Source organism: Cupressus sempervirens, chromosome 4 (genome assembly GCF_028749045.1).
Source record: "Cupressus sempervirens isolate cs-2001-9-10 chromosome 4, ASM2874904v1, whole genome shotgun sequence".
NCBI lineage: Eukaryota > Viridiplantae > Streptophyta > Pinopsida > Cupressales > Cupressaceae > Cupressus > Cupressus sempervirens.
Window position 1 is genome coordinate 649,711,961 of NC_143121.1, and position 24,264 is coordinate 649,736,224.

Below are 24,264 nucleotides of genomic sequence, written 5' to 3' on the forward strand. Positions count from 1 at the left end.
TAGGCCTTTTTGCCGCCTTTCCATCCGGATAGACTAACGGCATTAATCTAGAGGATGCCAACCAATCACAAAAAATTATTTGGTTTCGTTTTGGGAAGTATTGAAGTCGAGAAGCTTTTCTATAGTTAAGTCACTTTATTTTGTAAAGTTGATTTATAAAGTTACTTTATGACTTATAAGTCATTTTGATAACAAAAGTAACTTAAGTGACTAAAAGACGAAAATGATTTTTATCCCGCATTGCCTAGTTGTTTGTACTTACCTTTATATCGAGGTTATAAAAGCAATGAACTTCCTTGGGATTGTCACCATGAAATAGAATATTGTTCAAAAATAAGAGAGGTTGCTTAAATGTGATTGGTTGCTCTTGAGGACGAAATCCTTTGAGGCAGTTTGAGAAGTTGGACGTAGCCCCAGCATCTCATCGAAGACTTACTCATTTTTAGATGTGGATTTGCATTGTGATATGTCATTGCTAATCAGGATCCACTTCCAAGAAGTAAGTTCACTTAACAAGTAGTAACCGTTTGTTAATTCTGATAATATTGGGAGTTAGCATGATCGATCTTCAGTATAGGCTCAGCCATTAACAGCATAGACATAAGGGTTTAAACATCAGCGTGAACATCAGATGTATCAGAGTGGACAGGCTGTGGTGTTCAGGGGGTCGGGTATCTATCCTTCTCACATCGAAAGGAAAGCTGACTGTACCAATCGCATGGAAGAAAGGGTGTTTGGCTGAGGTGTTGGGACACTCCCATACCGTGGATGACATACAACAAACAGCAGGTGTGATAGATGTCAGTAGCAGGTTGCAGGAACATTGGTGGAGTGTGCAGTGGGTTTTTGAGAGCTCAGAGCAGTTGTAACGTGTGCCGCCAACTACTCCAGCAGTCCGATCCTCCACGGCAAGCAAGTATTCTTCTGTACGTGCACCACACAGCTATAGTTGCTTAGAAGGCCAACCCAATAACTTTGACATCAGGTTCCCTTATCTATTCTGTCTTGCATCTTGTTCACAGCAGTAGATATTTCTATGGATTTAAACTTCTAATATGATTATATGATATTTCCAAATGACTACCATTAGAAACACACTAGGAGATAGTAACTCGGAGGAGTAGAGTACATGGTTTTAAATGCATGTTGGTGTGTTCTGTTATTTTTGAAGTTATCTATCCGAGTATTCATATTATACATGTCCATTGCCATATTGTGGAAATTATTAAAAACTGGGTTCGGATTCTTACATGCAACTCCCTGCATATTACATCCATATTTTGTATCGTTGATGTGCTTATACGATGCAATTCTATAGTGGAGAAGTTGTTGATGTTTTCTGTTGTCTTCTTCATGTGATATTTTTCTAATCATTCTCTGATTTTCTGTGATGCTCCTTTTGATTTCTGCAGTCTCTTATCTTATATCTGTCTCTGTGACTTGTCAATTAGCTAACGGATTTTTTTAATTGTATTTTATTCTTGTTTTTTTGAGATGTTAACGATCTATCTCTTAATTTGCTGATTGGTGCTGAGTATCTTTCTAATAAACTAACCACATTTTTTTTCCTTTTATTTCCAATTCTTTTCAGTGCCTCTGTATGTATGTGATGTACTTACTTCTGTAGTTTTGATGCAAGCATAGGTGATGAATAATTTACTCATACTTCCGTCTTATCCCGTCTCTACCTTGCATTGTCTACCAACGGTTTTCATCTGAAATGTGTTGTTATTATTGCAGATGTTTCAGTATTAATAGGTCTAGGAGTCGCCTGCTCTGATATCATGTTAAAGTTTAGGATGATATGCTGCAAATGTAATAGCATTGCCTATCATCGGATATATTTTCCAAATGCAACAATCACTTATATTTATATTGAGTGTAAGCCATGAATGGACATGTCCCTTCATGGGACATGTCTATTCACTAATAAGATAATTAATATATATATATATATATATATATATATATATATATATATATATATATATATCATTATTATATGAATTTTTCTCATATACTTATATCTCAATTATATCTTAGATAATTATATATAGGTTTATCCGACAGAAGCTATCAAACATCAACAAGGAGGTATATATGTAGGACTTTGAAGGGGTCTACCCATGTAGCTGTAATTGATGAATCACTAAGCAGTCTAAAGTGGCATACTTGGTGGAGTACTTGGCATCATCTTTCAAGGTTTCTTAGCAATGCTCATGCTAAGGTGTGTGCTTCTTGTTCCTCATTGGGTAAATGCCTAAATGAATTATAAGCAACTTTGCTCTTAGTGTTTAACTTTTGACTGTGGATAGATTGTTGAAGTTTGAACAATGTAGGCTGTTGATATAGGTCCAGAGTTCAAAGACATCAAGGTGATTTAAGCACATGTGGGGTTTTTAAGTGAAAATATTATATTCTGCTGCAAGTGGAGTTGGGTGTGACATTGATTGCCAGACTTGTAAGGATTCTTGTGGCCTTGCTTGAGACTTGGGAACAACATGAGGGTCTTATTGAATCAAACCTGATTTTGGCACTGTGTTCTTGATTAAAAGAGGTAGCTCTAGAATAAAAAGAAACAAGATCTAGGTTTTTAGGATGCGGGCTATTCAGCAGACTTTCACAAGGCACCAAATTGTGCAAATTTGAAGTAGTTTTCACTTGCTGCTTAGATTTGATTTGACTATGCGCTCTATGACTTCGACAATTCATTGCTTCTAGAAAGTATCTTGCAGTACAAGTATTATAAGCATGGAGGATATATGTTATGATGGCTAGTTATGTATAGATGTTTCTCATAGGATGAAAAGATCTCTTGGCCATTTTTGTAGAAGGCTGTCTGCAATGCATTTTAAGTTTTGACCAAATGATGTATGTCAAAGCTTCAGAGGGTTGAGATATTTATTTGTACAAAGTCTTGAGGAGGTGTTGTTGGTTGGGTTTCACACCATTATCCCCATCTCTTCAGAATTGATTAGGAGGTTTAGGGCATAACAGTATAATTATATGTCTTTGGGGCTATATTTTCTAGCTTCTTGTTTTATATTCACAAAGTCTTTGGGTGTTGCTTTTCATAATAGCTAATGTGATCTCTTTGAGTGGTTGTGAATGATCTCTTTGAATTGAATGCTAGTTATATTGCAGCATGAATGATGTCATCTTATATGCATCTGCGTACTACTATAGTTTTGGATGAATTGTCTTTCCCTTTTTAAGCTCTTGACTCTGAAATGAAATAGGCATTGCTATGTCACAAGATTCGGGTTTGAGTTCAACAACAATAAATTTCGTTGAAGTTGTGCTAGGGCCAAAAGCTCGTCTTACAGTAATTTTATTATTTTATAATTCAAAGAATATAAAAAATATGTTAAAGTAATTTTTTATATGTTAAAGAATATTATGTTAAAGTAATTTTTTATATTCTGATAATTTAGAACTTATTCAAGAAATATTAATATAAATAATAAATATATTAAATTTTATATATTATAATTTAAATATCTAAAATATTAAACTTAAATACATTTAATAAAACACAAATCAAGTAACAAATCTAATGATTTAAAATATAATATAAAAAGATTAAATTTAATTTTTGTTCAAATGAAAATCTTTTAATGAAAATTTAATTTAAATATTTACAATATAAAATTTTAATGGATTGGATAAAAATAAATCAGAAATGTAGCCCAACATTCTATGTCCCTGAAGCATAAAATTTGTGCACTAAATGTTTTGATCAGCTGGAGTATGAGGTTTGCTCCTGATAACATTCTTATTTATGCTATTGACATTGAGAAGAGCTAAAAAAGCTTAATCGTTGTTGGCGTGGATATGTTCATTCACGCTTCTAGGATGAACAAATTCATACTGATCGATCCAAAAAAGCCCTAAGAAGCAAAGTTATTAATATATTTTATTTAAAATTGTGCTGTTCATTCCTATGAATATGGGGGGAATTAAAAAACATTTTAGAAACGTTCTGAAGCTATGTTACTTGAGTTTCTGGGATGGGAACGAGAAAATGGGTTTCTGGAATGTTTGTTTTTGGCCAGCGCGGGGTGTATATATATATATATATATTTTCAAATATATCCATGAGTTCTAGAATTACATAACATTGTCACATTCATCAGAGCAACATAATTTAACATTAGCAGGTCCATTTCATCAAATCAGCATAGAACTTAGCATCATTGAATCATCTAAGAATACTTAAGTCTAAGAATAGGAACATAAGATGATATCAAATGAATCAAATGAGAGAAACAATCTACTTCTGGGTATTGAATGAATCAATCTGCCATAGCTGGGCAATATGTTTAGACTTTAGAGCTCTTGCTTGTGGTTTTTGGAGAAGAATTGAATTTATTGTGCCAAATTGCTCGACAGGTAGCAGCCATCTTCTCTAGGCAGTAATCAGCTACAATATTGTATTTTTTGGGGCTTATTACTGCTATCAGAGTATTATAGATATGTCATGTTCAACCCAGTGGCAATCATTTCCAGATCTGCGAAATGAATATGAAACAAAAGTCTAATTTACAATTATTTTCAGGTCTAGTTTGTTGAATAGAATTTTGAATTCTCATTCATAGTTGGATGCTAAGTTTGCAATGATTCCAAAAAATTTCAACAAATGTTATGTTAAACTGTAAACATGACATTTATTATTTTAACGACTTGCAATGCATGGGGCTTGTGAATGGGCAAAAAATCGCCATTTATTAATGTTTTTTGAATTAAATTTTATTTTGAAATTGTAAACTTCAAGCAGTCCTCGGGACAGATGGGAAACAGCTACGCAGTCACTGAGATGGTCAATGCTAGCTGGAAATGCGTTGCCGATTTTCTTAACTTGGTGGGGATGGCTTGGAAATGTTTTTGGCTAAAGTCTCCGAAACGGGGACATTTTCTTAGACCCGAGGCTTAGGCCCGGAAACGCATCCCCAAGTAAAATAGTTTTGAAGTTTACCGAATTTCAAACTTTAAGGCAGAAAGCCAATGGATGCTGTGACTTAGGGTACAGTTGACAAATAGCCGAATAATCATGTTTTGTGTAATTCTATTTCTGGATTCGATTGTGTAAGTTTTGTTTTTAGCATCAACGTTTCTGGATTCGATTGCATAATTTTATTCTTGCATTCTCTCATCTTGATGATGGATCATTTGAAAGGATGATGCTAAAATAATAAAAAACCTTACGCAACTGAATCCAGAAATAAAATTACACATTTCAAATGGATTTTGGAAATCTGATAATGTTAATCATGTTTCATTAGAAATATACTCTTTCACTGTTCTCTGTAGAATTAGTGTAGGATAGGTTCCACCTGCTCATGAGTTACTTGATGCCTCGTATATTTAAATTTGCACAGTTCTTGAGCGAGCTCTTGTCTCGTATGTTTTCAGAGAGCATAGATGTTGGATTTTTAGGTTGGTCACGAATTAAGAGAAACATAAAGGGATATAAATTTTTTTTGGATCTACAAATGCATGTGTAATCTATCTGTTTTTTTTTCGCTTCTTTAGATGAGATTAGGGTAATAGTATTAAATAATAACAAATTCAAATATCAAAAAGCTAAATATAAAATATATTATAGCTATAAAATTATAAATATAAAATTAAAAAAAGGCTGTTTGTAGAATCGCAACCATTAAAAGAAAAACAAATGTAAGCTACATAGAACAGGGAAAGATAAGCATCATTGAAGAATACATTTTAAATTTTTATATTCATTTATCACTCCTCTTGTAGCATGAATCAATATATTAACACCATAAAGATGGTATCCCTCTAGGACAGAAATCCCTAATCTTTCATTGAGTTAGTGGAAGGAAATCCCCAAACTCGCAGATAAATTAAAGATATTTTATAGACTTCATTAAAGGGAGACAATTGCAAATTTGAATGAAGATTTATAGCAGAGTGGAAGAATTTGGATTAAGCTCTTATACCATGTAAGAATTTGGATCAAGCTCTAATACCATGTAAGAATTTTGCCAAAGAAATTGAAGAATTTGCCAAGATCTAGAAACCCAATGGTTTGCACAAGAGAGATAGGCAAATGATACAATCTCTAGTTGATTGGACTCAATAATGATCAATAATACATGAATAACTCCCTCTTGATTTGCAATGTAGATATGCTTGACTATATAGTATATACGCAATGCATGATAACTAGGAGATATGCAAATGATAACCCATCAACCATCCTATGTGGCATCACATGTCCACCAAATGTGGATTATCCTCCATTGTAAAATGAAACACTGAAGTTGGATCTCACACATAAAGTGCAACGACATAACAACTAACTCCAGCTAAAGTGGAATTTTCCTACACTTGTGCAGAGTTGTGCTAAAATGAAATGCAAAGTCCTAGGTGTCTACAATGCAAACTATTATGTAATGCATTGTCCTATTTAAGCTCAAGTGAAGTGTAATTAGGAATATTTAATTACACTAACACACAGACTAAAAGTTAAGTTTATATATAAATCTTTCTTTTTACTTTAAACTATTAAATTCAGAAACAAATTTTATTTCACAACATAGATTTAGGAGAAGAGAATTTCACTGCAAGGGTCACCAAATTGTCACCAAATTGCTTATAGTTCAGTCAGATAGCTAATAGTGCTACACAGATTCAGAGCACCAGTAAACAAGTTTAATATAGAAGCCGCAAATTCAGGAATCAAAATGTACATACAACTGATTTGGAAACTCTTACACATATCTCTTGGGGTTTTGTCCCAAGATCCATCGTGCTCAAGGAAAAAATCAAAATAAATATCACGCTGGGTATAAATGAACTGATTGGTGGGTTAGGGGCTGCATCCTTCCTCACCTGGGTGCTGAAATTGTCACCTCAACTCCCTGCATGCTCAGAGGCAAAAATAAAATATTTAGCATACCAATAAACAAAGCAGTCTTCAATATATATCCACTTGGGGCAATACATTAATTTGCAGTGCAAGGCAAGTAAACAATCAGATTGCATTCGGTGAAGGGATGCCACTCTGTAAAGAGGCAAACCACAGTTAGCAGAGAGCTGGCTCAAGTTGGTACAAGCTTCCAATTTGTAAAAGAGAGTTGGCACACAGTTGCCGAATTTGAAAAAGGTCAGATTTTTCTCTCTAATCTGATCTGACAAAAAAAAATCTAAATTGGCCCCCATCGAGAAGTCGGCTGCTTGAAGACAGAAAAACAAAATTTGATTTTTCTTCAAAAAGACAATTGGGTAGGTGGAAGCTTGCACTTCCATTCACATGCATTATAAGCTTCAAACCTGAATTATATAATTGAAGTTTTAGAGGATAAATTTATATTTATAATTTGATATGCAATCATTGTCATGAGGTAAGATTATTTATTTGAAGCAATTTTTTTATAGAAAGGGACATTGCATCTGTCTAGTAATCCAGTTTAGGTGATATTTCATAAGAAATAATTGGGATAATCTTACACGGGGCATGGCTAAGTTTTGTGACCTATGTGTTCATGTTTCTTTAATTGTCTTGCCCAGATCTCTATGAATACTCTCCTTGGTCTGCAGATGCAAAATTGGTATCTAGATGTTAGCAATTTGATTATAAGTTCTACTTTTAGTTTGAGTTGACCAGTGTACCCCACATCTAGATTGCAAGTGCATTCTCTAAGGTTTCAGGATACAGTTTGGAGCACCAACAAGAGTTTCACATATTTAATTTGTAACATGCTTTCATTGCCAAACATTTCCTTGCAAGTATGTTGTTAGCATCATCATCTATTATTTTGAGGTCATATCCTGCACTCTACATCATGAATTGCATAATTGGAAAGGCCCATCATATACTCATGGTCCTTAAATTTCTTCGAAATGTCATGATGTTTGTAGAGCATCATTCCCTTGAACTAGAATTAACATCTTCTGAGAGGATCAGTGTTTTGTATCTGACAATTCATGTGTAGTATTACTATTAAATGCAGTCATGAGTCCACTGGACCCAGTAAAGAGTTGCAGATCTGAGTAGCTCCAAATAATTTGAATTTGCAATAGTGAGATGAAGTAAGACAACAACTATCATTTTGATTATTTTGATTCCCAACAGAATTGACCTTGTACAGAACTGCAATTGATATGTATCCTGAAAAATAAGACGAGGAAATTTGATTTTGCAGGCATGCTGCTTGACAGAACAGTCATTTATAATGTTAAGAGAAAAATTTCAACGGTGTTTTGGTGGCTTCTGCATCGACATTTTTTGGCGACATTCTGAGCATGTTTTCCGTGCTTGTCTCTGTACTTGCATTTATGCATCCCTCACTGTTTATTTGTAGGTACTGCCATTTTAGAAATGCACACTTTTAGCAGTTTTCAAACATGCGATTTCTGTGTTTCACAACGCTTTCAAACTTAAAAAAAAAAATGTTTCGGTTCTTCCAATAAATCTAATTGCTTGTGCCCAGCTTCCTGTGGACCCCACACGGTTAGCAGATCTATACCAACACAAAACATAACCAGTGGACAGAACCTATATCAATAAAAAAAAGTCAGGATAACAAAAGTTACCAGATTCTCTCTACCAACCCTCAAAGTCTGGTTTGATTCTGTACAAAGTCTGGTCCTTGTCAAGTTCTCTTCAAATTCTCTTGCAAAACTATGAATTTGCTGCAAATTCTGTCAGAGGAACCCGGGCAGAATTTGCAGTGAATTTTGAAGAATTTGCTTCCCAGCGGCTCAAACTGGGCTGAATTTGGTCTATTCGGTCCTCCCAAGCCTAAAGTGACCACTATAAAGACCAAAAAAGATGATATATATGCCATTTATGCATTTGTGAATGAAAATGAACACTTGCTTGTACAGGAAATCTAAATTGACAATTGATGTCTATAGAGGAATTTCATTAAAAAAGGTATGATATCTTTGAATCCAGGGCTTAAAATTTGAATCTGAACTTTTGATCTGGTATAGTGAGAAATCCTCTAACCAATACAAAAATTAAAATCAGACAACTGCACTTATCTTTTGACAATTCCTTTTATTCTCAAATTGCCTCCTTGATATGGAAATATGTTCCATGCATGTGACCAAGCAAGCGTATCATGTTGTATGGCTAATCCTATTGAACTGAAACATGGATATGGTGGTGTATTTTTCTATGTTGCTTTACTATTAGCATAGTGATGTAAACATATGTTTTTGTACGGATGAACCCAAAACGAATCCAAACCCAACCCCCAAAAAATTTGGACGAATTTTGAACCCAAATCTTGAACCCATATCTGTACCGGAATCCAAACTGGCAACTTAGAAAAATATGAGCCAAGCAATATTGTCAGAGTGCAAGATTGCAGTCATTTCAAGACCTGGATGTTCCTTCAGGATAACAAAAATGAGCGAAACAAGACCTGGATGTTCTTGCATCACAATATTTCAGTTCAATGCATCAACCGACACAGAATGGCTTATATTTTTGGTATGTTTGGGGGAATTTTTGTTTACTGGCATGGATTTCTAAATTTTTACTGATGTCTCAAGAGTTTCCTCTGAGTAGGACAACTTGAAGATGTTGAATACTAATTATCATTTGCAGAACAAGTTCTGGTGATTGATGGATCAAAGTAAAGTTTGGAGTTTGGTATACACATAGAAATATCTGATGAAGTATTGAATTTTAGGGAGTAGGGACCAGCATTAACTAGTGATAAATTCGGTCGCTGTTGCTCTGTGGTAAAGATGAGTCTTATTGAGACTGAGTGGAAGAGTTGGTTTTGTTTATTATATAAGTTCAATTTGATGTCATATGGTTTTATTATTTTCATTTTTCCAAACTGCAACAGCTACCCAACCCATGCTTGCCTCTGACTGAGATTTTTGATGGTGACAAGTAATACACATGTATCCTTTGTTTCAGGGAACCCACCTGCATAATTGGTTTTTATTTTATTTGTAGTAGTCCATTGATATGATTTTGTTCATAGCCTTGGAATCATTTGTAATTCCAAGTCCTTATACTAATTATTGTTTAGTTACTGGTTTATTCATTCTCAACAGGGCCTTTCACAACCACAGAAGAGATTGCGTTCTTTAGCTGATCATGTACCTCATGGCTATAGGAAGAAGGCTCTATTTGAAGCACTTATTAAGCACAGGGTCCCATTGTTACGAGCAACATGGTTCATCAAAATCACATATCTTAATCAGGTCTGGGCAATATTTGAATTTTAAGTAGATGGTTTTTGTTCAAAAATTTATGATCTTAGCTTTTTGTTCCCATTCTGTGCTATAAGATGTCTTATTGGGTATAACTGCTTCGTTTAGCAGGTTCGACCATCTGAAAAGGGACTTGGAAAACGCGTGGAACTTTGGACAAAGGATTTCTTAGATTATTTCGATTCCCTTTTAGATGAATCCTGTCAAAATGTTTCTGTTTCAGCAACTTATAGTAGAGATCAGTCTGCGCAGTTGATTTTGGCCTCTGGTCAGCATCAAGGGTGTGATCCTTCCCGAACAAAAAATGAAGCCGAGGAGCCCACTTTGCACATTAAATGGTGCTATATGGTGCAGATTCTCCACTGGCATCTTGCAGAAGGGCTGCTTCATCGTCCCAAGGTTATTGAATGGGTTCTACGTCACTCACAGGTACAATTTATTTTCTTTCCCTGTATGATGTTAACATATTCATTTAGTATCTATCTTTTATAATCTTTTTATCCTGTAGAATATGATTCAAGGACTGCAATTTTGTTTGAAGATAGATTAATGTCCTTAAATGCGTTTGCAGGAAAAAGAGTCACTTGAAGTGTTGGAGTTGCTTCTTCCCATTGTATTTGAACTTATCGATAGCATTGAACTTTCACAATCTTATTTACGGATGTTTGTAGATATAGCTGTTCATTGGTTAAGAAGATTGTGCCCAAGTGGTATGCTTCCAGATTCCAAGGATAGTCCCCGTGAAGCATACAATGCAATGTTTTTAACAGAATTGCTTCGATATTTGATAATAGCTGTACCTGACACCTTTGTTGCTCTTGATTGCTTCCCCCTACCACCTGTTGTCTGCCCACCTGAAGCAAAAAGAAACAGTTCTTTTATGCCAACTGTTACTCTGGAAAAGGCTCCCTTTGATGGCAGTATTCCTGAAAAAATAGATAGGAGTAGGGATGCTAAGAAACCGATTACTGAAAGAGAGTTGTCTATTGTAGATTTGGTCTCCTCTATTCAGAAAAGAGCTACCAATCTTTCCAAATCTGTCTACCCTGAAATTCTTCATAATAATGAGGGAAAGGCTATACATACACTAGACAAAGCTCTGATATCAGGAGATGTGAGAAGTGCTTATCACTGTATATTTGAAGAGTCTTTCACTGCAAAAAGTGTACCAGATGATTGGCTATCAGGAATTAGTCCATGCATAAGATCAAGCTTGAATTTTATCAATGCACTCCAAGCTTCAGAAGTTTATGCTGTTATCTTTCTTTTTGAGTGGGCAACATGCGACTTCAGATACTGCCGAGGTCCTCCTTATGTAGATAGAAAAACCACAGGGAAAAGAGATTTTTCTCGTATTTATATGGCAGTCTCAGTGATTAATATGAAATTGGAAGCATTACAGAAGTTAGTTTTCAGCAGTGGTGTTGGTACTAGTGATGCATCTGTTTTGGGCGTTCCAAATATGTCAGTTGATGATGGATTTTTAACCAGGAAGAGGGGAAAGGTTGATATGCTTAAGAATATATCAGAAATTCTGCAAAATAAATTTTGTTCTCAAAGCAGTGTTCCTTCTCTGTTTATGACTTATGGCTGTCTGCATGATGCTGTTGTTGCCTGGTTAGATCAGCATGAATTTCAAAAGGGTGAAGCTTTTAAGCTTCTTCAATTTCTTCTATTGGAACTTATACGGCTGGGTGTTTTTCAACCCCATGCTTATGTAAGGCAGTTGATAATCAGTGGAATAATGGACAAAATAGAGACCAGTGCAGATGTTGAGAGGGCAAGTTGGCACAGGCGCATCCTGGAGCACCTTCCAGCATCTTCAGTTTTTCATGCTTTTGAGGACATAACAAATGAGTCAGATCCTATGCTATCTAATGTAATCAGAATTTACTCCAATGAACGCCATTTTGCGCTCCATGGATTTCTGGACAAGATTGGGCATCTTACGAAGCAAGGAGAAAACCTAGCAAGTTTTAGACAAAACATATTAGCACATAGTATAGCCAGTACCTTGGCTGGGGATTCTTCCAACACCTTTGAGAAGAAGAGGAAGTTAGAATCAGCTAATGGGGCAGATCTCAGAGGTGATATGATTGAGAAGGGAAAACTACAACAGATTGATAGACTCAAGCTTGCAATCTCTGTAATTTTGCGTTTTCCTGATTCCATCATGGTTTTGAGTGGAAAGTCTTCATTGACGAAGTCAAGTGCAGTCCAAGGGAAACTTAAAAGGCCATTGGGACCACATAGTGGTAGAACAGGAAAAGGAGAAGGAACACCTGGCTGTGATGAATGTGGGCGAAGCAAACGAGCAAAGATAAGTGAAGAAAAAGGTTTGTTGATGAAGGCACTTGCCTTTAATTCAACAGATGATGATGAAACTTGGTGGGTTAGAAAAGAACCTAAAATATCAGATGCAATCAAAGTTGAACAGCCAATGAAACCAACAAAACAAGTGTCAAGAGGGAGGCAAAAGACTGTGCGCAAGACACAAAGTTTGGCTCAGCTGGCTTCTGCTAGAATTGAGGGTAGCCAAGGTGCCTCCTCCAGTCATGTATGTGATAGTAAAGTAAATTGTCCACATCATAAACCAAGTCTAGAACGGGAAATTTCTTCACGAATTAAAGATGGTAACAAATTGCATCATGTAGGTGATCTCAAGGCAATAGGCAGAGCGATGAAAAGATTACGAACCACTGAAAAGTGGTCAGTGGCAGGCTGGTTGAATTCTGTTGTGAAGCAACTTGTTGAAGGAAGAGAGAAAGTTCCTATTAAGACTAGTCAGTCTTCTGGTCAGCTCCGACCCTCTGGCAGTGCATCTACTCCATCTGATGAGCGATCTGCTGTACGGTGGCAACTAACTGAAGATGATATAGCTGTAATTTTATACATACTAGACATCTCAATGGATTTGCGAACTGTAGTGAAATTTTTACTATGGGTTCTACCAAAAATTCCAATTTCTGTTACGAATGTTTCTGCTCACGGTGGAAGGAACATACCTGTGAGTACTGGGAGCAGAGAAGGGGACGCATGTGATGCGGGAGAGAGTTTTGTCTTGTCATGTCTTCAAAGGTATGAAGTTTTAGATATTTTTTTTTGTATTATACAGTTGTGTTCTTAGGTTTTACTTTGAATATGGTGTATACACTTACATAGCTGTGAAAGCACTTGTATCTCCAATTTTGAAAACTTAAAGAAAATAGAGTTCATAAATTATATCATACATCTTATAAAATTAGATCTGTTTTAGGACCTTTAAATAGCCTGATAAAAAGAACAAACTTTTGGTGGTGATGGTGTAAAGGGGGATATTAACTTAACAAAATCATGCAATCTAGGAATTCTCTCTTAATTGCGTAGCTTTCTCTTTTTTCATACATATTAAGAATGTTTTCGCTTTTATTGTTCGATGGATTTCTTATAGAGATTCTATGCAGTTTCGTTATGTGACAAGGCAATATGAATACACCAGCTTAACATTGTTTTTTAAATCCTATTTGCTTGCCAAAACTACGCATTTATTTTGAAGTGTGCATGCCTCTATGTGCATGAGATCATTGCAAACTGTATAGACCTGTGATTCTCTTTTTTTCCATGTAAATTGCTCCTCTTTCACCGAACAGGTGTCTGACACATACTCACCTCAATTGGTGGAATGTTAAGCACTCCTTTGTAGTATCTCTCTGACTTTGGCTTGTATATACAACACACAGAGGTCAGTGGTCAATAAATGCCTTAATCATAGCAAAGCAATCTCGTGGCTGGAAATGTCTGTAAAGATAAAGGTATGCATTACCCTGTTTTAAATGATCATAATGAATGCCCTCCATTTTAACTTTGTCTTGCCAATTTGTAAGTTGGGAACTAATGTGGTTGGGTCTCTCTATGGTACCGTACCTGTACCAACTCTTGTGAACTTGGATGTTTTTAAAATTTTCCTAAAATAAAATTAATATGCATTGCGTAGTGGTTTATAAGATGTCTGATTTACATTTTACAATTTTAGTATGTATAATAGCACAATGGAATGATTTGTGTGTGTTTATGCAGAAATGAATATTTATTGATGATGTACCCTAAAAAGGGCATTTTCTATTAAATTGATGAAATATGATATATTAATTTAATTTTTTAAAAATTGACATGTTATATTCTATGTTATTTGATTGTTCACACCTTATGGACGTGCAAACAATAGATATTAGATAGAAACATAGAAACAATTTAACTTTTATTTGAAAGTGGTTTGAAACTAGTAGATGTGCTACCATTGGTGGTTTAATAAATTAATTAGAGAAAAGCAGCTTTCCTCTCTACTTCAGTTATCCTTGTAAGTTAGAGCAATGTCCTTGAGTTGGGGGTGACTTTAGTACACTCGAGTTGGCCTAATTATGGAGATCATGTACTCTTGAAAGAGTGGTAACAAGCTCAAATTTTGCAGTAAGTTATGTACACCTCATTTGTAGCACAGTTAGGTCTACTATATCCTGTAAGCCATTTGTATACCCAAAAACAGATTTCCTGATATTGTGGACTATGGAAGGAGCCATTTCCATCTACATTTCCAAAATTGATATATTCCCTTGTTTGATTGAGCAATCACAACAGCAGACCTTCCATTCTAAATTAATATCATGTTACATATGCAACTTTATCTGAGGAAACGTGACTGCTTTCTTGTACTGTCAGAGCTTGTACCTGCAAGTATTTGTTTCTTCATATTATGCTTTTATTCTCAATTTCTTGACTTAAGATTTAATGTTCTTATATATCATATGCACTTTTTCCAAGGATGTTTTAGATTCAGTATCTAAATTATATTTCATTATCCAAATCCCTAATGTTCTGGCTTCAGGTATGAAAATGTTCTTGCAGCTGCAGATCTACTTCCAGAAGCAATCAATGTTGGTATGCGTCGGGCTGCACTTGTTATGACTGCTATACAAGGTGGAAGGTTTGCCTGCCCAAGTCTGGTTTATGTTCGGACTTTATTAAAAAAATATGGTGGACTTCCGACTGTGATGGCCTGGGAGAAGAAATTCAAGGCATCAGCTGATCAGAGACAAGTTGCAGAATTGGAAGCGGCGCTGAGAGCAAGTGAAAATGAATCAGCTTTTGGATGGGTAGGGGCCTCAAGTGGAGCTAACAGTGAAGACTGTGATGATCACCTGCGGCAAAAGCTGAGTGGAAGGATATCTAGAATAAGTCCAAGTGTGAAAGAGATGGTACAAAGACGCATCAATGATGCAATACAGCATGTTTTTATTAAAGAAAGGGAACTTTTAGCTACTACAAAGAATTCTCTGACCGAAAAACGAGATGATGGATATCAGGTGGCCCTACAAAATCTGGTTGGTCTGGTTGAATACTTTCGGCAAACTGGAGGTGGTAGTCCACAAGGTGATGCATCTGTAGTGGTTGCTGTTGTTGCAGCAGTTGTTAGTAATGTAGGTCAAGCCACTGTAAACATGCTTGATTCTGCTGCAAGTAGTGCATATTCAGGTTCATCTTCTATTCTGCATTCATTTTCGATGAAATGTGCTCGTCGAGCTATACAAATTCATATACATTGCCTTAGATTGTTGAAAGAGGCTGTTGGTGAACATCAAAACCGGTTCTTTGAATTGACACTTGCAACAGAAGCTTTGTGTTCAATAGCTATAGCTTTTGCACCTGGGAAGGCACCTCGTAGTCAATTTCAGCTTTCTCCAGAAACTCCAGATACTAGTTCCACTGTGACAAATGAGATGTTGAGCAACTCTACTAAAGGTCTTTTGGGAAGGGCCACAAGAGCTGCAGCAGCCGTAGCTGCATTAGTTGCAGGTTCTATTGTTCATGGCATTACAAATCTAGAAAGAATGGTAGCAGTTTTGAGGATAAAAGAAGGCCTGGAGGTTCCACAGTTGTTAAGGAATGGTCGGTCCAGTTCTAATGGTATTTCTCGTGCAACTGGACCAGGTAGTTCATCCAAGGTTGATTATTATTCAACTGAAGTATATTTGTATTGGTTTAGAGTTCTTATTAGCAACTGCAAGGTGGTTTCTGATGGTCTAGTTGCAGAACTCCTTGGTGAGCCAAATGTCTTGGCTCTTGCTCGAATGCAGCATATGATGCCTCTTAGCAGTGTTCTTCCCCCCATCTATTCATTATTTGGCATGATTGTTTGGAGGCCTCATCTATCATACATGAATGCAATCAGTCGTGAAGACAGTCAACTTCAATTGTCATTGACAACAGCTGTGGACGAAGCAATCAGGCACGAACCGATTCGGGATGTGTGCTTGCGAGATACCCATGCTTTCTACCACTACCTTGTATCTGATTCAAGTGATTCAGATGTAGCAGCTGCAATAGAAAGGCAGGGTTTAGATCTGCATTCCAAACTGAGAATGCTTGCACCCCTTCGCGGGCGATTATTTTTGCATGCTCTTCTTGATCATCGGATGCCATTATCTGTTCTTTTGCAGGATGAGGGCAACTGGGTTTCTGGTCATGGAGATCCCAAGGGACCTGCTGCAGATGAAACATCATTAGTAGATCAACTTCTGCATGTTTTGGATAGCTTGCAGCCAGTAAGTTTTCACTGGCAATGGGTTGAGCTTCGGTTACTTCTTAATGAACAAGTACTCATTGAAAAAATCAGGGACCAGAATATTTCTGCTGTAGAAGCAATACGGGCATTCTCCTCAGGGGTTAGTAACAATCCACTTTCTGAGTCTGAAAAGACTTTTACAGAAATTGTTATTACTAGATTACTTGTAAGGCCCGATGCTGCTGCATTGTACTCAGAAGTTATGCATCTTCTTGGAAAGGCTCTTGAGGAATACTTAATATTGCATGTCAGATGGGTTCTGGATGCAAATGATGTACTTTTAGGGCGGAAGTCCCTTAAACAGCTTCTGGAAATCATGGCAAATAGAAGTGGTTTCTCAACTAAAACTAGGCAAGTCCATGCCTGCAGGTGGTCATTGACACAGCGTTATGTAGGAACTGCTGAAGACAAAAAGAAGACGGAGGCAGCATCTCCAGAGGAAGGAGAGGTTGCAGAAGAAGCTTTAGATTCTTACCAGAGCCAATATTTTTCTATAGAGAAAGGGATTGCCGACTTGGTTTTACCATGCCTAGCACGGAGTTCCACTGAAACCTGTAATCTCTTCGCTACAGATTTGGTGAAGCAAATGGGTCTCCTTGAACAACATATAAACACGCCTACTCGAAATGTTGGGAAGTCACCATCTGGAGCTGAAAGCAGTGTAATTAAAAGCCATGGCTCACGCAAAGGACTTAGGGGTGGCAGCCCTAGCTTGGGACGAAGACTGACAGGAGTGACTGAGACCTCTCCATCTTCAGTTGCAGCACTGCATGTTTCAATGTGGTTGAGATTACAGTTCCTTTTGCCACTGCTTCCACACATATATGCAGACAGGTATTTTTATTGTTTTTTCTGTGCTTTTATGTGGCTTAGTTTGAACATATAGGAGTTTCTTGTTTTGTTTTGTTTAACATGTACAACAAATTTTTCATTCCAGTTTAAAAAATTGAACCTAGAAATATGAGTGTTTCACAGCTAAATGATACTATTCATCAAGTTTGCCCGCGTGCAGGTGTGAGTACATGCAAGCCTAGTAATTGACTGAACTCGAGTCAATTAAAACTTAGTAAATTATCTTTCCAGGGTAACTTTTGGCTTAGGTTTAATGCTTGAGGGGTATCTTTTGTGTCAAATTCAAATTTTTTTCTGGCCTCATATGTTGTAGTGTGCCACACCCAGTAACTTGGATTTGGTGCTTTACCCAATTTAATACATTACTATACCACCTGGGATTACATATCTGCAAGTAAGCCTCATAAGCTCAAATGCTCACCAATTGAGCCCATCTCCTGACAATATGCTACGGATTTATGCAATGCCAAGCTTCTAAAACATTTTGTTACAGAATGGTATTTTACAATATATAGCTATTCATTGAAAAAATGAGCTTCCAGAACTGCAGTAGGTTTAAACTGGCGATTGAAAATAGAGTGGGTCTTAATTTTAGTTTTTACTGTTTGGATGATGGGACTGCAAGTGCTTCTGAATCAAGTAAAAAGAGCACACAATTTGACTGAATATTTCATTAATATTAGGGATGATGAGTTTTCTGAAATCCTTGAATTTGATAATACCAAATGCTTCTAGATTTGACTGTTTTTTATAGTATTTTGAATCACATGTGCTTCATCGTCAGGAAGAGGAGAGTAATATTACACTTCGATTCTGGTTCAACCTATATAGAACAATCTGAGTCAGAATGCTGATTTGATACAAAAAAATAGAAATCAAACTTGAATAAGCTTGAGAATGGCCAAGTAACTGTTGAACCCTCTACTTAAGATCTTAATGTCTACTTCAGAAATCTGCAAGCCACATCTGTACTGAGTGAGTGCCAGTTTAGCGTACTTTCAATGATCATTACAATTGGTTTTAAGCTTATGAGAGGTTAAAAATAGTAAACATGAGTACTAAAAGATGATTAAAAAAATATTACAGCATTTGCCATGTAAAAAAGTATTTCTAACTGGAACTATTTAAGATTCCTGTAAAGGTGGCATGGAATTGTCTTCAGTGTCTATGTATGCCTAAAGGAAGGACTGGTGTTCTGACATGTCTTTCATTTATTGTTACCCTTGTAAATTGATGGTAATGCATATTTGTATCAACAGGGATGCACCGGCGCGCAACATGAGACAGGCACTTGCTCCAGTATTGTTGCGGCTTCTAGGATCGAGAGTTGTTCAAGAGGCTTTGGACCCCTTCAATATTCATATGCAAAAATACCTTTCCATTAAAAAGGAGTTTGAATCCTTTGCTGAGATTGCCGCAGCATCAGCGGCAGGTATCTCTGGGGAGAGTCTATTTGACAAATTTCTAAGCATCCTTCATGCATTATTGAGCAGCACTTGGTCAAGTTGGTTAAGGCCAAAAGGGAATACAAAACCTGTACGGGAAGTCTTAATGTTTGATCCAGACATCACAGAACGCATGCAGGTTTTTTGCTAACATGTGCTAATTTTGGAAAACTTTTCTCCTTGACTTGATTTCTAGTTGATATTAAAGATGTTTTTGTGTTTCTATATTGGATTGATATATTCTTTAAAATTTCTTGGGTGCGATGAATTAATTTGCAATGTTTATATGAATGATAATGTTAATGCAAGTGCCTGTTTCTGCGGTCAGGCTGAGTTGGACCACATGCAGTTGTCTTCTGCAGTTCGTGTACGACTACAAGCAGCCATGCCTTTGCTTCCCTCTCTTCACTGTCCTACAATATGTTCTGTTCCTCCTCATCTCTCCGCATCAACTATACCAGTACTTCAGACGAGTGCTCAAAACAATAGTAGTTTTCCCTCTGGCATTCTAGTTCCTTCCCAAAAAGCTTCTGTTAGAATGGCTAGTCCCATTGGAAAATGTAAGTCCACTTTGTACCAGGATCCAGAGGTAGAAATTGATCCATGGACATTGCTGGAAGATGGGACAGGGTCAGGAGTGTCTGGAAGTAATAGTGGGGGTTGTGTGAGTGGAGATCAAGTCAATTTGAAAGCTTGTAACTGGCTTAAAGGGGCTGTAAGGGTAAGAAGAACAGATCTTACTTATGTTGGAGCTGTAGATGATGATACTTGATTCATTGTTGGGCCTCAAGGTCCCTCTAGGTTTTAATAATACTAAGTTGTTAGCTCCATTTTGATGTTGTATTTCGCATTTGCTCTTGACTACTTTGCCTTAACAAAATCAATTTACCTGTATCATTTTTGGCTGGGTGTACCAATTTTCAATTTGCTAATACAACCAAGGTGTTCAATCGGGGAAAGCAACTGGCAAGTGCTGGTTATTTAATCTGTAATTGCTGTTAAGCAGTATGTGTTAGACCTATCATCTTAATTGCACTTCTTTTCTAACTCCAAGCTTCCAACTTTAATGGTGTCCAAAAATTACATAAAGATATGAGTTACTCAAGGCAGGGGACCACTCATATACAACGCCTTGGTTTTTCTCATTTTGGTTTAAGCATCCACTAGCTCTTATGTTTAATTTTTATCATATACCCTGAAGGGTTAAAATAAGTGAGATAATCTATAAGCTGGGTTTCTCTGTTCAATTCACAGCGTACAGTGACTCGTGATATCAGGTATCCAATTTATACATGCAGCATTCTATTTCTAGTGCTGTGATAATGTTTGCATGGGTTTGCAGTCCAGCTTGTTTATCGATCTTTTGCTGTCTAACAGCATTTTTAAGCGTCACTTATTCCAATACAGGACACTGGTGAAATAATTTTCAAGAGCACTTTCTCGCTTTCTAAAGGACACTTTTCTTGCTTGACATTTGTAGTTTTACTACCTGTTCAAACTATGGCCACTTGTTAAAGTAGGCACTTAGTAATTTCACCGTACATTATCTCATAAATTATTTAGCTTTAGAATAGCTCCAAGGAAATTGACGCCAGCTTCTAGTTGAATTGACACACAATGTTTGGAGCTATCAGATCTTCTGTTTATCTCTGGCATACAGCGAAAAATTTTTAGATAAGAAACGTCGGTGTTCCTATCTAATGAAGTAGAATTTTAAATCATTAATAACTTGAAATTATAAATGAGTTCTGGGGTGCCAGAGAAAAAGTTGTGGCGGGTCTTGGCAGTTTGGCAACGATTATTAGCAGTCATGAGTTGCTAATTGATATCATTTGAGATTAATGTCGATGCATATTGAAATCCAATGTAAAAATAAAGTTAAAGAGTAATATTCTTGGATCTACATTTACAAATAATCTATTAATTACTAATTTTACAAATAATTTATTAATTACTGCAGTTTCTTATAAATAAAACTGTTATTAAGGCAAGGCCTACACTACAACGGTAACTTGTGAATAAATGTATATTACAAATTATCATGGATACGATACACCATATAACTGTTACAATGGCAAAATTGCGTTAACAACCCTTCACAAGCCGCAGAAGTGCGTCAAGCCTGGGTAAAAGTATGCATATTAAAAGACAAGCCTAAAAATTAGACCAACAAACAATTTTAGAATCACTCTAATATCTCCAAATTACGATGATGGAAAAATAAAAATATTTGAGAAAAGTCGAGCTCAAAAAATTGGTACTTTATCTGCATATAAGAAATTCTTCAATAATAATGATCAGGTTGCTAATTTAATGTTTGTGCTAAAAAAGAAGCATTCGAGTATATAAAAATTCGCTTTGTTTGAACCTAGAGTTTTAACTAATGCATTACTACGACTTCTCTTTATCTTGTTCTGATATTAAGAAGAAATGCAAATTTGGGTGCTAAAATACCCTAGACTTGTTCAAACTCTAGCTGCCATAAAAAATCCGATCAAATTCCCAAGACAAACAATGCTGGGTCTGATTTATTTGTGCTGTCTGTTGCCGTTCTCAAGAATGCGTAAAAATATGCAGATGTCATGCGATAGTTAATTAAAATACTACTTTCAATGCCATCTCTAAAGAAGCCTTAAAGTCAAAAACCTTGACTCTTGCAAATTTGTTTCTAATTTGTGTCTAATAGGTGCAAATGTGGCAAATATGGCCTTAAACCAAAAACTTTTAACATTCTAAATTTGTTTCTAACAGGACTCCACAAATTTGGTTTGAGTATGAATTTTGTTGCAAATCTTTTTCATCTAACTCTTGTTGATTCACTAAAAGTTTTGTACCAGATCCAGAAAAGTCTAGTTCTTACAAATTCAGAAATCTTCATATAAATTCACATATCAGATCCATAAATCTTCCCCATGATTACATCGAAAAATCTTCCCCGTGATGAGTTGCCTGCACTATCTAGAAAATTAAGCAACATTTATTTTTTATAAGCAATCATTAAATATAAGCAACATTAATTTTTTATAAGACCTCATTAAATATTTTTACAATTGATTATCTTATTTATTTAACTCTATTATTTTCACTTTATATTTAATTTAATCAACTGGCAAAAGTATGTGGGAATATATTATATTTGTTCATAATTCATATTTATATTGTTTTATAATCGAATTATTCTTATATTTTCATATATTCTTGTTATTATATTTTACATTCACACTATTATACTATTATCAAGATATATATGAACTAAAAATATTTTAGAATTAAATCATTACACTATTATTAGACTGCTGTTAAACTCTTCAAAAGTAAAAACAAATGACAATAATAGGTTACAATATTATATTATTATTATATTGCTATGAATTATTATTATTATAGATGAAGATAATCATATTTAGTTTCTTTTAAAATTAATAATAAACTTTCTCTACAATCTATGAATAATTTTTTTAATATGTGGATTTTTTTTCATGTTTTTATATTTAATGCTAATCGTGGAAGAAGCGAAATTCTTCAATTTTAAGTTATTAGTAGATAATATCATTTTGATGCAACAAAAAAAATGAAATCATTCACAAATACATGCATACTAAAATTGGTTAGATTACAATATTGAAATTGATTATTTATAAAATCATTTTTCAATAACTTTGATTAATATAATCTATTATATGATATTCTCACACATTACACTCATTTATGGGAGGATGTGTGTTATTCCTCATTATGACACAAGTTTGGAAGTCGAGTGGGAGAAATCAGACAAAGAATGTGTAAAAATTAATTTTGATGATGCATCAAAAGGGAGGGATGTGTGACTCGCAACATGCTCAATAGTTTGGCATTGACAACAAGTTGGTTTGATGATGGGACCGCGAATGATGCAAAGGCAAAGATGACTCTTTTGGCAATTGAACTAGCACATAAAATTGAGGTACAGTGACTGCATTTGGAAGGTGATTTTTAGATGATTGCCAATGTCATTGTTGAGGGCAATGTACATGCCTAGAAGATTGAGAAGAGAGTAAAAATTATTTAGCAAAAGCTAGACCAACTCAAGAAATTCAATTTCACAACTATACTTTTAGAAGGAAATCCCATAGTTGATACTCTTTCTAAATGAAGGCAGGAGGGATGCTCAAAACTTTAAGGGGGCTTAATCTTTTGGAATAGGTATTTGGTTTCACTAGTTCAAATTTAAATTTGAAACTTGGTATACCTACCACGCTTAATGCAAACATGAAGATGTGTAATGCAACAAAAAAATTGCAATGTCTTTTTAATGTCCGTTGTATCGTTAATGACAAAGACATATAAATGATGTTGACTATTCTTTGAGTGAAACTTTGGAGGGAGGTAGTAATCCTTTGTACACAATTTTTTGGGATTGCAATCAACAAGATGGGTGCTATGTGGAGGGCATGCGAAGTGGATTAATTGTTGGATTTGCATTTTTGCATTTTAAATTTCATTCTAGTAGTTGATGTGAGAAGTTGTCATAGAAGTTTGAGTGAAGATTGCGAGTGTGAAGTCTAATTTCATCCTTCTTGTAGGGAAGCAACAATAATGTTTTTTTGGGGAAGATCTTTAAAAAGATATTGAAAGCTAATTTTACCCTACACAAACTGGTTTATGGAAAATCATTGACCTAACTCTATGGTATGAGTTCATGAAATCTCCACCCAATGTAGACATTGCGTATGCACTCTTGGTGCAGGCACTCAAACTTGGCACAAAGGAGGAGGTTTTGTGGGTCATGAACACATGTATGCCTAGAGTGGTGTTATGGATTGGTTTCATCATTGTCCATGGTGAAACCAATGTTGAATTTGGAACACATCAAGGTGGCTAGAGGAAGATGGAAATGTCTAAAATGTAAACTAAAACGTAATTCTTACCAAGGAGGACAAATTTTTTTTTTCAAACTTCCAAGTGTCCCGCTTGGTAAAAATTATGTTTTAGTTTACGTTTTAGCATATACTGAGGAAGATTGGTGACCAACAACCCCTAATTCAACCTTTCGTAGTTTGAAGGGAAATAACTAACCAATAGGAAGGACAGGTGCACTGAGACCACTATTAGTTGGGAGTTTTTCAAAAGATCACTTACAGACAAAGGAGATGGAATGAAAGAAGATGAAAATGGAGTTAAAGAATG

At 35.7% G+C, this 24,264-nt stretch overlaps 1 protein-coding gene across 4 annotated transcripts in view; it reads left to right on the forward strand.

Moving 5' to 3' along the window:
* The window catches only part of CCT (RNA polymerase II transcription mediator), a 64,945-nt gene extending 45,004 nt beyond the window's left edge, over positions 1-19,941 (forward strand). For all 4 annotated transcript variants that reach the window (XM_089826363.1, XM_089826361.1, XM_089826362.1 and 1 more), the window contains 6 exons: positions 10,045-10,194; positions 10,315-10,632; positions 10,775-13,281; positions 15,065-17,635; positions 18,913-19,237; positions 19,427-19,941. In XM_089826363.1, the coding sequence (XP_089682489.1) occupies positions 10,045-10,194; positions 10,315-10,632; positions 10,775-13,281; positions 15,065-17,635; positions 18,913-19,237; positions 19,427-19,870 (6,315 nt within the window). In that variant the 3' untranslated portion in view covers positions 19,871-19,941. The remainder of the gene's footprint in view (positions 1-10,044; positions 10,195-10,314; positions 10,633-10,774; positions 13,282-15,064; positions 17,636-18,912; positions 19,238-19,426) is intronic.
* The last annotated feature ends 4,323 nt before the right edge of the window (positions 19,942-24,264 follow it).